This window comes from Nansenia antarctica (genome assembly GCF_963989245.1).
Source record: "Nansenia antarctica genome assembly, chromosome: 18".
Taxonomy (NCBI): domain Eukaryota; kingdom Metazoa; phylum Chordata; class Actinopteri; order Argentiniformes; family Microstomatidae; genus Nansenia; species Nansenia antarctica.
Window position 1 is genome coordinate 8800947 of NC_137691.1, and position 13890 is coordinate 8814836.

The 13890-nt window shown below is 45.6% G+C and overlaps 1 protein-coding gene across 2 annotated transcripts; it reads right to left on the minus strand.

Moving 5' to 3' along the window:
- Window positions 1–1190: 1190 nt before the first annotated feature.
- Window positions 1191–13576, minus strand: LOC308173670 (nuclear receptor coactivator 5-like). Of its 2 annotated transcripts, XM_080548711.1 has the most exons (11): window positions 13449–13536; window positions 11263–11545; window positions 9971–10078; window positions 9150–9213; window positions 7271–7513; window positions 5821–5945; window positions 4980–5160; window positions 4280–4479; window positions 3681–3885; window positions 3327–3418; window positions 1191–2979 (listed from the first exon to the last, which is right to left on the minus strand). In XM_080548711.1, the coding sequence occupies exons 2-11, from the start codon at window positions 11417–11419 to the stop codon at window positions 2393–2395; spliced, it is 1962 nt and encodes a 653-aa protein (XP_080404837.1). In that variant the 5' UTR covers window positions 11420–11545; window positions 13449–13536; the 3' UTR covers window positions 1191–2392. The 2 variants fall into 2 exon arrangements, with proteins under 2 accessions (XP_080404837.1, XP_080404838.1); XM_080548712.1 differs by lacking the exons at window positions 9971–10078; window positions 11263–11545 and having other exon boundaries at window positions 13449–13576.
- Window positions 13577–13890: the final 314 nt, after the last annotated feature.

Sequence of the window (13890 nt, forward strand, 5' to 3'; positions counted from 1 at the left end):
ACAATGAGAGAGTGAGTGAGTGAGTGAGTGAGAGAGAGACTGACTGACTGACTGAATCGTAGAGACAAAACATCTATTGAGTGTACAAATGACATTTCTATAAGCTGTTGGTAGCTGTAGCTCCTATGCTATTGCACCTGTATAGAATATTCACTTCTATTCTATTCTATTCTATTATTTTCTATTGTATTCTATTATATGATGTGATGGGTGAGTTTTCTATCACCTGACCTTCCTCTGTCCTCTCCTAGCAACCAATCCAGCGTGCGTCGCATGCACACGGCGCTGAGGCTGAACGGCGCCATCGTGAAGAAGTCCCAGGATGCCAAGCTGGTGCTGCTCAACATGCCCGGCCCGCCCAAGAACCGCTCTGGAGACGAGAACTGTATCCTTCACTTCCTGTCTGGGTGGTGTGTTTTAGAGGAAGTTCTCTCTTTTTCTCTTCTCTTCCTCTCCTTTTCTCTCCTCTCCTTTTCTCTCCTCTCCTCCCCTATCCTCTCCTCTCCTCCCCTCTCCTCTCCTCCTCTCTCCTCTTCTCTTCTCCTCTCCTGTCCTCTCCTCTCCTCCTCTCTCCTCTTCTCTTCTCCTCTCCTGTCCTCTCCTCTCTTCTCCTGTCCTCTCCTCTCCTCTCCTCCCCTCCCCTCTCCTCCTCTCCTCCCCTCTCTTCTCCTCTCCTCTTCCTCTCTCCTCTCCTCCTCTCTCCTCTCCTCCCCTCTCTTCTCATCTCCTCTCCTCTTCCACTCTCCTCTCCTCCTCTCGTCCCTTGGACGGTGGGAGGAGTCACAAGTGAACCGGGTCTCACGCTCTCTGAACTCTGACCTCATCTTGGACACACCCCTCCCATGCGGTTCTCATGTCTCTGTGTTTAGCTTCATGTTGTCACACTGTTACTATATCTGTCCATTTCCCTCTCTTCTTAGTGGCTGTCAATCCCTAGTCCCTAATCCCTAGTGCCTAGTCCCTAGTCCCTAATCCATAGTATCTAGTCCCTAGTCCTGAATCCCTAATCCCTAGTGCCTAGTCCCTAGCTATACAGAGGCAATTATGCCAAACTTAAATGTATTTCCATTTTCATTAAATAATGATTCAACTGACGTTAGTGTTGAATCATCAAGTGTCCTGTCTGAACTGGTCAAACAAAACACGTTGGAGTGGGTCACGATTACAGCAAAGAACAACAATGATTTCACATTGGGAAAAAAAAAGTTTTATTATTTCTGGACAACTGATAGTATTTACATTCACACAGGAAACCGTATAAAAGTACAGCTGTGTAGAACCGCCCCAAAGCCACACCAGAGCCTCCATCACTCCTTCCTTCCTTCGAGACCTAGCTGGGACCGCTCCAATTACGTTAGACCAGTGACGACCTCCGCGGGAGGAAGGAGGAAACGATGTACTATAACAGTATTGGAACAGGGCCCGACGATATCTGCCGACATGCAGTAAAGCAACTCACACTGTTCAGAACACCTAGAGAGTCTGATCACAACCAAATAAAATGTCTGACTGTCAAATAGTCTGAACGAATAACGAGGGCCTGCCGTTACAATAACCCGGGGGTAAAAAAAGAAATCATTTTCAACTTTTTAAAAGCATTTAATTACAAATGTGAAAACAAAAACTCAATGTCTACTCAACACCTACAAATGCCATTTACCGTATTTTCCGGACTATAAGTCGCGTTTTTTTTCATAGTTTGGCTGGTCCTGCGACTTATAGTCAGGTGCGACTTATATATCAATATATATAGAATTTCATACTGACTGACATGAACCAAGGAGTAAACATTACTGTCTACAGCCGACAGAGGCCGCTCTGGGCTTGTGACAACTATATGCTGCTCCTATTCCCCTGAAGAAGTTATCTAAAACATTAGCTTGTTGAAGCTAAGCAAACGGTAGCTTGGTGGACTTGCTTACTGGTAACTTGCTTGTTGGACTCGCTGGCTTGTTATGTTAATTTAGCCTATTCAGCCTCCCAGGTATGTTCTTTATGCTATTGTGTTGCTGAATAACTGTTAATGTGTTATGTTAACATACCGGACTTCTATTCAGCCTGTTGTTCTGTGTGCTATTGTGTAGTTGAATAAACTTGCCTTTCCAGATAAAATGTCTGTTCTTGGTCTTGGATTTTGTGAAATATATTTCTAAATAAATGCGACTTATAGTCCAGTGCGACTTATATATGTTTTTTCCTCTTAATGTCGCATTTTTTGACTGATGCGACTTATACTCCGGAGCGACTTATAGTCCGGAAAGTACGGTAATCTGTGGTAAATTCATTTAACAAAACTTGATTTGTCATAGACGAGCGGAGAAGGGGAAGGAGCTGTCACATAAGAACAGGTTGAGGGGTGGGGTGGGGGTCATCATCATCCTCTTCCTCCTCCTCAGTAGGGATGACGGTACATGGACATGGCGGGGGGCGGGCCCGGTCTGGGCACGGCCGCGCTCCCGGGGTTCACCAGGTGGTTGAGAGAGGGTCCGCTCTGAATGAGCGTGTCCAGGGCCTTCTGAACACTGGGGTTGTCGAAGTTGATGCCCGCCCCCGTCGAGGGGGGTCTCAGGGCCGGAGGGGGGCCCGTCATGCGGCCCGGCGGGATGCCGTAGCCCGGGGGGGCGCCTGGGGGGAGGGCGCCCGGCCTCATGGGGGGGCGAGCCCCCATCATGCTGCTCAGGGAGGAGGCAGCGGGGGAGGGTAAAGAGGTGGGCGGCTGGCTGTAGTTCGGGGGGGGCATGTTGGGGCTGGGGGAAGCGGCGGACCCCCCAACGCCGCTGTTGAACAGGCTGAGGATCTTGGCCTGCAGCTCCTGCTGGTGGTTGCTGGCGGAGGAGGGGATAGAGGGGGGGGGCAGGCCCATGTGGCTGGAGGGGTGGGCCAGGTGGGAGGGGTGCTGGACATGGCTAACAGGGGGCATGGTCTGGACTGGGGGCGGGCCCTCATGGGGGGCGGTGGCTGCAGGGGGGTGGGCTGCAGCTGGGGGGGGGGGGGAGAGAGAGGGAGAGAGAGAGGGAGAGAGAGAGAGAGGAGAATGTTAGTCAGTGTGTCGTGGTATACTGTGTCATTGACTCGTTTGATTTCACTGGCTAATCAATAATCAATATCAAGACACTCCCATCGTGGACACCATCACATTACAGAGGTGTTTCGTATCGTTAAACGGTTCAAACGAGTTATCAGGACAAAGCTGGGTCTGAAGCTGACCCCAGCAGAGCACACGTCTCTCTCCAGCCTCAGACGAGGCCTCACGGGCCAGGCTGAAGCCCTTCACCTCCACAGAGCAGAGGAGAGAAGAGAGGAGGAGGAGGAGAGGAGAGGCTCACCTGTGTGTGGGTCGGTCGAGCCCCTGGTGAGGCGTTCCCTCTTGTCTCTCAGATACTCTATCAGACTGTCCAGCTCCTCAGGGGTCAGGAACCTACCAGTGGGCGGGGGGGGGGGGGAGACAATCAAGTCAAGTCTAGAATGCTTCACTGGCATGAGATGCCAACGCAGAAAGGTATACATAGACAAGTGTATTCCTTTGAAGGGAGAAATCGGAGGACGGGCTCATTGTAATGTATTGGTGCTTGATATCATTCCTCATTCCGTTCATTGCATTGTCCTCCGATTTCTACCTCCTCCAGCCTCCCCTGGTGTATCCCTCATCTATGATGAGAAAGACAGACAGACAGACTGACCTGCACTCAGACAGCAGGGTGATGGCAGGCAGCAGGGAGACGGGGTGGCCTTCTCTCTCGTGCTCCCTCATCAGCACGTCGTCGGCCATCTTGGCAGCCTTGCGGGCAGTCTCCTCGCGCTCCTTGTCCCGGTGTTCCACCTTGAAGGCGTCGTAGTTGTGAGCGACCAGGACCATGGCGTCCTCCATGGGCATGTTACGATGCTCTGATAGGAGAGAGAAGAGACGTGAGTTCATGCAAAAAAAGTATATATATAATAAATAGACAGATGGGTTTAAAAAAAAAAAAACTTGAATGTTGTAGACTGTTTTTGTTGCGTGTCAAGTTAGTCCAGCCTGTAACCTAAATCCTCCTCTTATCTTATCTGGCATAATAAATAATAATAAACTCTTAGCTTAAAGGGTTTTCTTAGGGCGCTTAGTGGTGTAGCACATGCATGTCATCCCCCCCTCTCTCACTCACCCATCCTTCCTGTCAATCTCTACTGTCTCTATCTAAGCAGAAATGCCCTAAAAACATATATTTTTTAAAAGAATAAAAAATAAAGGGGTTTTCTTTAAATAAGCTCTACTCAAATCACGGCGGTCTCGGGACCTTACCTTGCGGCGTGCCGAACAGGATGTTGACGGTGCAGGAGCGGTGCACCTGGTGCTGCTGGGTGATGATGATGGCGAAGGGGGTCCGGGCCCGGCCCACGTCCTCCAGGGCCTGGGTGAGGGACACCTCCGTGTTCAGGAAGATCAGGTCCACCACCATGCCCAGGTCTCTCACCTTCCTGCCAACTGTCTCAGCATACTCCCTACAGTTGGGACAGCACACACGCGCACGTGCAGGCACACACACACGCGCACACACACACACACACACAGAGACACACACACACACACGAACGAACGCGCACAAACACACAGGCGGATATGAAATGAAAACATGCCACCTGCTTTGAATGTAAAATTCAACTAAAGACAGGATGACTAGGACTTTAATAAAGGCTTAGAGATGATCAGATGTATCGTACATCAGAAACGATGAATGCTTCATTCGGTGAGGCTGTACTGTTTCTCTAGTGTCTATATATATAAAAAATATATTTAAAAAAAAAGAAGCTTCTATCAAAGAGACTGCCAATGGCCCCAGGGCTGAGCTAGATTACTCCTCCTGCTACGACTGGTGGATTGATGATTCACTTGCTTAGTCAAATATATCGATCGTAAGTCGCTTTGGAATAAGGCGTCTGCTAAGTGCCAAAAATGTAAATGTAATGTAAATGTAAGTGTGCTGCCTGTAAAAGAGCCATACTTCTGAGCCTTGTTGACGACGATGACAGAGCAGTCGACGGGCCGCTCGATGTCGTAGCGCCGCTGCAGCTCCTCATAGTACTGGCGGTACAGCTCGTTACGCCGCCGCTCCTCTACCCGGGCACGCTCGTCTGGCAGAGGAGACATCTTGGCACCGCTGCTCGGCTGGTCCCTACTGGCCACTGGAGGTAATGCAGGGAGAACAACAAACAAACACAGGTTGAACAAACAAACAAGAAACTACCGTATACTAGAATGGACCTATTGCTAAGCCACGGCCCCTTTGAAAACTCAGACAAACAAACAACGCTTCACTGACAGTGACTGACTGACCGACCGTGACTGAATGACATTCAATTACTTTCCGATTTATGTTTTTTTAAAGATGACAAGAATATTTTGTCTAGACAAAGTAGCCAGAACAAGTTAAGCCAGAACATCCAGCGTTACGACTGCCAATGGCCCCTGGTCGTAGCATAGACAACCCTGTTCTGGTGATAATGATGGATAGATGAATGAATAATCTTTATTGTCATTGTAACAAATACAACGACATTTAAATGCAAACCCTAGGTGCTAACAAACAAACACAGTCCTAAGATAATAAAAAAAAAACTAGAATGAGACATAAACAGACATCAATAGGGGGGATATAAATAGGGGGATAAGTGATCGGTAGGCATCTGAGAATGTATCTATTATGTGAACTTCTATACTCTATATGGATTCACTTATTTAGACAAATGTACTTGCTTACTTGTTGTAAGTTGCTTTGGTTTGATAAAGGCGTTTTTGCTAAATGCCAAAAATGTAAATGTGGAACACTAGGCTTGAACAGCTACCTTCTGGTTCCCTCCGGCCGTTCCACGGGTCCCTGTAAGGCTCCCTGTAAGGTTCATCCTTCTTGCGGTAGTAATCTTCTGCTGCGCCCACACCGCCACGGATATATCGCTCATACCCCACATCTCTGCAAAGCACCGTAGAAGAAGAATGTTTTAGTAAGACATTGTGAATAGTGAGTGAGTACTGCTGAAGAGCAAGGTGAGGGCTTGGTGCAGCAAGGGGCCGAAGTGACGTTTACACATCAATAGAACACTTTTGACGAGATCCTCGCGCACACACCCCCCCCCCCCCCCCCCGCCCCCGTCACTGACAGGGTCAGGCATGTTCTCAACCACCTAATGTGACAAAGGAAGGGTAATGGTCCTAGCTCAGTGACGTAACGCAGCAATGTAGATCTGTGTCTTTTAAAATATATTCAATACATTAATAAATCTTTTTATTTATTTATTTTACATTTTTGCTTTTCCCATACTTTTCTCAGGACTGGAAAAGGTTGATATTTGATTCCATACTTTTCCAGACCTTGGTAGGAACCCCACATCTAGTCTAGTGGAGGGTCATCCCTAGAGCCTGGGGTCAGATCACCTGTATGAGGGGTCTGGGGTCAGGTCACCTGTATGAGGGGTCTCTGGGGTCAGGTGACCTGTATGAGGGTCTCTGGGGTCAGGTGACCTGTATGAGGGGTCTCTGGGGTCAGGTCATCTGTATGAGGGGTCTCTGGGGTCAGGTGACCTGTATGAGGGGTCTCTGGGGTCAGGTGACCTGTATGAGGGTCTCTGGGGTCAGGTGACCTGTATGAGGGGTCTCTGGGGTCAGGTCATCTGTATGAGGGGTCTCTGGGGTCAGGTGACCTGTATGAGGGGTCTCTGGGGTCAGGTGACCTGTATGAGGGGTATCTGGGGTCAGGTGACCTGTATGAGGGGTCTCTGGGGTCAGGTCATCTGTATGAGGGGTCTCTGGGGTCAGGTCACCTGTATGAGGGGTCTCTGGGGTCAGGTGACCTGTATGAGGGGTCTCTGGGGTCAGGTGACCTGTATGAGGGGTCTCTGGGGTCAGGTCATCTGTATGAGGGGTCTCTGGGGTCAGGTGACCTGTATGAGGGGTCTCTGGGGTCAGGTGACCTGTATGAGGGGTCTCTGGGGTCAGGTGACCTGTATGAGGGGTCTCTGGGGTCAGGTGACCTGTATGAAGGGTCTCTGGGGTCAGGACATCTGAATGAGGGGTCTCTGGGGTCAGGTCATCTGTATGAAGGGTGTCTGGGGTCAGGTGACCTGTATGAGGGGTCTCTGGGATCAGGTGACCTGTATGAGGGGTCTCTGGGGTCAGGTGACCTGTATGAGGGGTCTCTGGGGTCAGGTGACCTGTATGAGGGGTCTCTGGGGTCAGGTGACCTGTATGAGGGGTCTGGGGTCAGGTGACCTGTATGAGGGGTCTCTGCGGTCAGGTCACCTGTATGAGGGGTCTCTGGGGTCTGCCCCCCGGGGCTCCCCTCTGGAGTCCTTCTCCCTGCTGGCTGAACCGTGGTAGCGGTCGTAGCTGGGGTCTCGGGGTTCGTGGTCACGGGGGTGGGCGGGCCTCGGCTCCCGACCAGGCTCTCTGCTGTCACGGTGCTCCCGGGCGTCGCGCCCGTGCATGGGAGAGCGGGAGCGGGGCCGGGGCTCCCGGCCCTCTCCGTAACCGCTGTACGGTGCCCTGGAAGGACAAAAAGCAGTTAGTGAAAATGGCAGGTAAAAGGGTTGGGATAAAGATACATGTGTTACAAGAAAATAAAGTTAAAAAACAAACCAAAAAAAAGTCCAAAAAAATAAAGTTGATTCTCTTTTCTTTTTTGGGACGGGAACGCCAAAGATCAACAGACAAGCTCCAGTTTCAGTGATTAGAGACAGAGAGAGCCAGAGGAGGCCTTCCAACAATGGACGCAATACAGGTTTTCCCAATGGGCCGCAATAGGTTTCCCTTCACATTGATAAAGTGGTGTGATTTAGAATGATGTTTGCTGCTATGGACAGATATTTGGACGGCAGTGCCCTTCAAATATTTATGGTTCCATGTCACAGATGACATTTTTATTTTCCCCGCATTTCCCATTTAAGAGATGCTTTTGTGGAGATTTAGCGCAACTAAACTTGAGAACGCAACTACGACAAAGAAACATATTCATGCTTCACATTTTATGAGATTTTACTTTCGAGAAAATTCTTTTCAGGAAAGCCATGAGTACACAAGAATTTCTACCCATGAATCAATGGAATCAGTTTATGCAAAAAAGGAGACAATTCAGAGACAAATTACCACACAAAAACAAAACTGTTCTTTATTGCGTACTCAGAACTGAGAAACTGACCACCGCGATTGTGTTCTGTGTAAAATAAATTAATTTGTGAATTTAAGAAAGACATTAAGCGCAAGAACAGAGACCACTTATCGCAGCAAGATATTTAAAAACGCAAATACTGTTTATCTAAGCTAGCGCTACACAATAAACTGGTGTCCATTCGCAAACCTAAAACTTATCGGACAAAAAGCAGTTAACTAAATTAAGCTAATTGGAGGACGAAGTATATTATATATATATAATAAAACAGCTTAAGAGTGTTTGTCCAGCACTACTGTCTGTGTGGTTGAAGATGCTATGAAAGTGATGAGACCTTTTCGTAAACAACATAATTTGTCACGAATAACCTGTCAAAAAAGACCAACTATTTAGAAGCGATCATAATCGTGTGTCACGTGAACGCTTCTCCTCCACAGCACTCTTCTTCTGCCATAACACGTTCTGTGCTTTGTGCGTGTTGGTGACCAGTGTTTCCTATATATAGGCGGGCCCCATAGTCTCATTACTAACCGAAAGTATTTTTTGCAGTTTTTTTTTTTTTTTGTTTTGTTGCTGAAATTGGCGGCTCTTCAAAGTCTTACAATGTGAATTTTAATCCAGCAGTAAGATTTGGGGGCGGTTTAACAGCGTGAAAAATTGGATACCGCCCAACCCTATTGGAACGCAAAGTGGAACGGAAAGACCAAGAACGCTAAGTGGAAACAAATATTGTGAAACACCAACAGACATCTTTGAAAGACAAAGACACAGAATTTCACCCCAAAACCCCTTCGTCAATTTTATTTCAGCAATTTCTGAAATTCAAAACAACTGTGACCAAAGACCGAATATCTCGCCGCAAAGAGAGAAGACAAACGCCGAGGATGTTGTAACGAGCCGTTTTAGTCAAAGTGCTTCGACCACCAAGTGGAGATGACTTGTGGAAAAGACCGTTTTACCAGAGAGTAGCGGAGACGTTGGTAGTTCTTCACACCCACGGTAACGTTACTGTACCTGCGTGGCGGGCTCTGCCGGGATTGAGCTTTATTCTGTCGCCGCTCCACTGCCATATTTACATCTGAAAATAAATCAATCCAAAACGTTCAACATAACAGGTACATTTATGAATCAGCGGGAAAAAGGTTTAATATGGCATGAACTGTCATTCACGGCGGATATACTTTCACGGTCCATAAAATTGAAGTGCAGAAAATTCCAGGTATGAAAATCCAAATTTATCGTCAAGAAATTGAAAATTGGACGAGGTAGAAAAATTACGCAGATTCTCAGAAATTATCTTCATTATTTGTTATATATTTGTGATCAAAATTCACTCTAGTGTTAACAATATTAAAACTTGAACAAAACATCTGATAAGGACTACGGGGAGGATGTTTTACATTACTTTTGAATAGAATATAAACTGAAAAATGATCCATTCTGAAAACGAAAGTTTTTTTCATTAATCAGTTGTCCAACAAACTCAAAAAACAGGCAAATCTCGGTTTATTCGTTTAAAAAACCATTGGTCACAACAATTTTAGCATTCATTCATTCCAACAAAATATTGCAAATCTGGAGCAAAACATTTTCTACAACTAACAAGTCCTTGGCCTATGGATGGAAGTGGGGACCCTAAAAATATCTGAAATGCCTACAGTATCCATTCCAATAACCTTAGTGACCTGCAAAACATTTATTAAAATTCATTTACCGGTATATGACTGAACCTGGCTTATTCAATGGCTTAGCCAAAGCAGTACAAATAAAGTGTTATTGTCTGAACACTTAAGACTGTTAACTGAGTAGTCACTTCTATTGCAGGGGAGTCTTACCTAGTTTATACCCTTTATAAAAACGCCCTTTATGTCCCGCTTTCGCAGCCTCTGCTTCCTCAACACGCTCAAACTGCACAAATCCGAACCCGCGGAGCATGGAAAAGGCTGGAAAAAGGAACATTGGTTTTGTGTTTTGGACGTCATAATCAGAAAACAGTTGCCAGGTTGGAGCCAATTCGGTCCTCTGAATAAGAAAGCCAAGGATGTTCTTACCGAGGCATTCAAACAAAAACGTGACATTATACTGCACTTAGACCTGTGTAGTTACACTGATCAACACTAATTGTATTGCCATGCAATTAAAGCAAGCTACATATTAGCATCACGATGAACGTTGTTACTAGAGTAATTAGTGTTAGAACAGAGGTATAGGAGCAACTTAATGTGAAGTTTTACAGAATACAATTGAAGGTTTTAAAAGGACCAAATTGTCATCCTAAAATGATTTGTTATTAGTTGTAACATATAAGTGTTGTTGGTCAAACATTACCCCTGAAAGTTTACTCCTCACTCGTAGATAGTGTGTTGTCTAGTAACCCTAGAAATTACCTAGTGTGTAGTGTATTGACTAGGGGTGGGCGAACGATCAACATTTTTTGTTCGATCATCGTAACGAATTAACGATCAATTATCGATTAATCAATAAGGTTTTTTTTTTCATAAAAAAAAAAAAAAAAAAAAACGGTTTCAGACGGTTTTGATAAAAAACCGTTTCTATTTTTATAAACCCCGGTTTTCGGTATAACCGAAAAACCGTCCATCCCTAGTTGGGTCGCAGTTCAGGCCCGCAGAAGGCTCCCTCAGAAAGGTGCAAACTTGTCAGCAGCAGCGCCTGCTGCGTATTGCTCCCCGAAGAGCTGTGCCATGGCGCTGACCGGAGGTCAGGTTACACTAACGTACGGGAACTACCGTCATGCCGTACTGCGTTGCGAAATTCAATGCAAAGGCAAATGCAAAGTTCATTTCTCACACATAACGTGGACAAACTAATTTCCATTATTATTATTATTATTATAAAAAAATAAAAAATAATAAAAAAAACGATTATCGAGCAAAATATTTTGTGATCGACCAAGACCTTATCGATCAATTAATCGATCATCGATGCCCACCCCTAGTATTGACTACTACCCTAGTGTATAGTGTTGACTACTACCTTAGTGTATAGTATTGACTAAGGGCTGAGCAGAGTACTTTGTGTAGTGTCTACCCCTAGTGTATAGTGTTGACTACTACCCTAGTGTATAGTGTTGACTCCTGCCCTAGTGTATAGTGTGTTGACTACTAACCCTGTATCTTTCCATATGGACTGAACATCTCCTGCAAATCCTTCCCTTCCATGAGGGTGGTTGGCAAATTCCCCACAAAAATCCTCCTCTCCAAATCACGAGGGTTGTTGGAGCTGGCGGAGGGTGGAGTTGGACTGCGGCTTCTTCTGCGAGACATGATGCTGGCCGGCGCTACCAGTTCCAAATCTTAGTGCCTTTAGTGCGCTCGTAAATGTGTTTTGGTATTGTTTTGGAGTGTCCTTATTTAATGTACGTGGGCTTGTGAGGTCTTATATCCCAGCTCCTACAGATGGTCAGTATTGCAACAGAAGGAGAAGAAAAAGAGAAGAGAAATCCCACGGGTCAAACATTTCAGCAGGGAAAACTACAAAATGGTTAGGCTGCACTGTATGGAACAAAAACAACAAATTAAATGGCTACAAATCTAAGCATTAAATGGAGATCTGATAGATGTCACTCTGTGTCCTTCCGACGCATCAGTACACATCAATCTCTAGGGCTCCTATAGAAAATTAAGTTTCCTCCATGGCAAGAAGCAATCTGTCCTTGCGGACGGTTTAAATGGTGAATAGCAGGTGGTAGAAAAAGTCAGTAAAAATGCGAAGGTTTTGGGGATTGTACGGACCAAATGGCAGACGTTGTGTATGCTTTTCATCTGCCAATTCCTCCATGTAATGGCATGGAAATCATAGCCTGTGTGGGGTGATGCTCGTGCCAAATGACGCTGTTTAATTAGGTTGTGAGAATGGTCACTAAGGACATTCAGGTGGTCTGTTGACCTAAACTGGAACCGGTCAGGAACTGTAGCCTAAAATGTAGCCTCTTTTTTTTTAGGTTGGTCTTCTCCTTTGCTACGAAGGTAAAATGTGAACGTCATTCGTGGAATTTTGATATTCAGAAATGTACATTGAAGGAAAATGATTGAGAATTAGTAGTTCTGTATTTCAGCCTGCAAAAAAGAGTCATCGTTTGCCTTAACATTAGCAAACATTTCTGATTGAAATTCAACACAAACAAACAAACATATTATCCATAACAGTGAGAACTGTTTCCCCAAAGGCCCTCTGAGTCTGCACAGTTAGGTTATTTTCCCAAAATGGATTACTAAACAAATCATTTGTTTAAACCACTCAAAATGCACATTCCGTGCACGCTCCCACGTCAACTACACACGATTGACTGACTGACTGTCTACATCACCTGCACCAGTGTTACAGCTACAGATTGGGGAGTTGAAGATAACCTCTCCCTCTCCCCCCCCACACGTCAAATTACAATAAAACAGCAAACGCTGCTCACTGACATATCTTCAACTATTCAATAAGTAACATTCAGTGCGAAGAGGAGACAACAGCTTTACATACTAGCAGCACCGCTCTGACCAGCTACCTCAATACTCGCACCAGACGTGAGCTTAAAATGATAAAGTTCTATCTCCGTTTAGGGCAGTTCAGAGATATTGAGCGTCAAAGTTTTTACATTCGATTATATTCTGTGAGATGGAAACTTTGTATTTTATTAATTACTAACTCAAAAATGTCAACATTTATTAAAAAAAAATGTTTAAAAAAACACCACACAGGCATTAATAAACACCTAATGGATCAGATTATGTATAATAAAAAATAAAATTAAAAATGGACCAAAAATGGAGATAGAACCTTATAATTCTAACGTCACGGATAGCTGGCTGGTCGGCTGGTCAGACATGACGTCACGGCCGTGTAGAGGCTGATCAGACATGACGTCACGGCCGTGTAGAGGCTAGTCTGCATCGCTCGAGCCTCGCTACGCCCGTTAGCATCTTTTAGCTAGCATGCTACTGTAGCCTCAGACAACAAGACAAGGGCCGCCATGTTAAGCCGGGGGAATGCCGCTTTAGCTTTACCTTTTTTGGCTGACTCACTCTCTCCCTACTGGCGGTTGTAGCTGGTTAACCACGTTAATTAACCAGTCTATGATTATTATTCAGAGGGGATAGTTAGTATCTAGTCTATTAATATTACTAGATAATATGCTAGCATATTAGCATGCTGGCTAAGGATTACAGCTAGTTAGCAAGCTAGCTCACTTTAGCGAGGTACGTGGTTCGTATCCGCTTGCTGGTCTGGGTTATTCCCATATAAAAGCATTGAATTCCAGACATAATTATGGTACTGTAATGTGTAATGAACACGATTCTCTACCTCCGGCATGCGTTTGTCCGAGATGGTGGTTCGCTTTGAAGTCTTCCAGTTTCAGTCCTTTCTTTCGTCCGGCCGGAGCCACTTCTCTCTTCTCTCTTCTTCCACAATGGAGCCTTGAGTCTTCTTCTTCTTCCGATTCAGCCTGACTCCCCCTCCCTCCCCATGTGCCACACGGTTGTTGTGGTTGTCAGTACCGCCACCTACTGGCTGTAAAGAGCAGTCATGATTCTTCTGTGTGCCCAATGTTACCTTATGATGGTTTTTCATTTATGATGGTGAATTTTTCTTCAACTTTAATGTGAAATGTAATTCACATTCGCAATGCATTTTAATACATTTTTACCATGCTCGCCCGGTAACTCTTTAAACACTTTCAAGTGTGTTGGAAGAGACGCTTAGCTCACGAACATTGAATCGTCGCTTGAGTCACAAAGCAGATTAT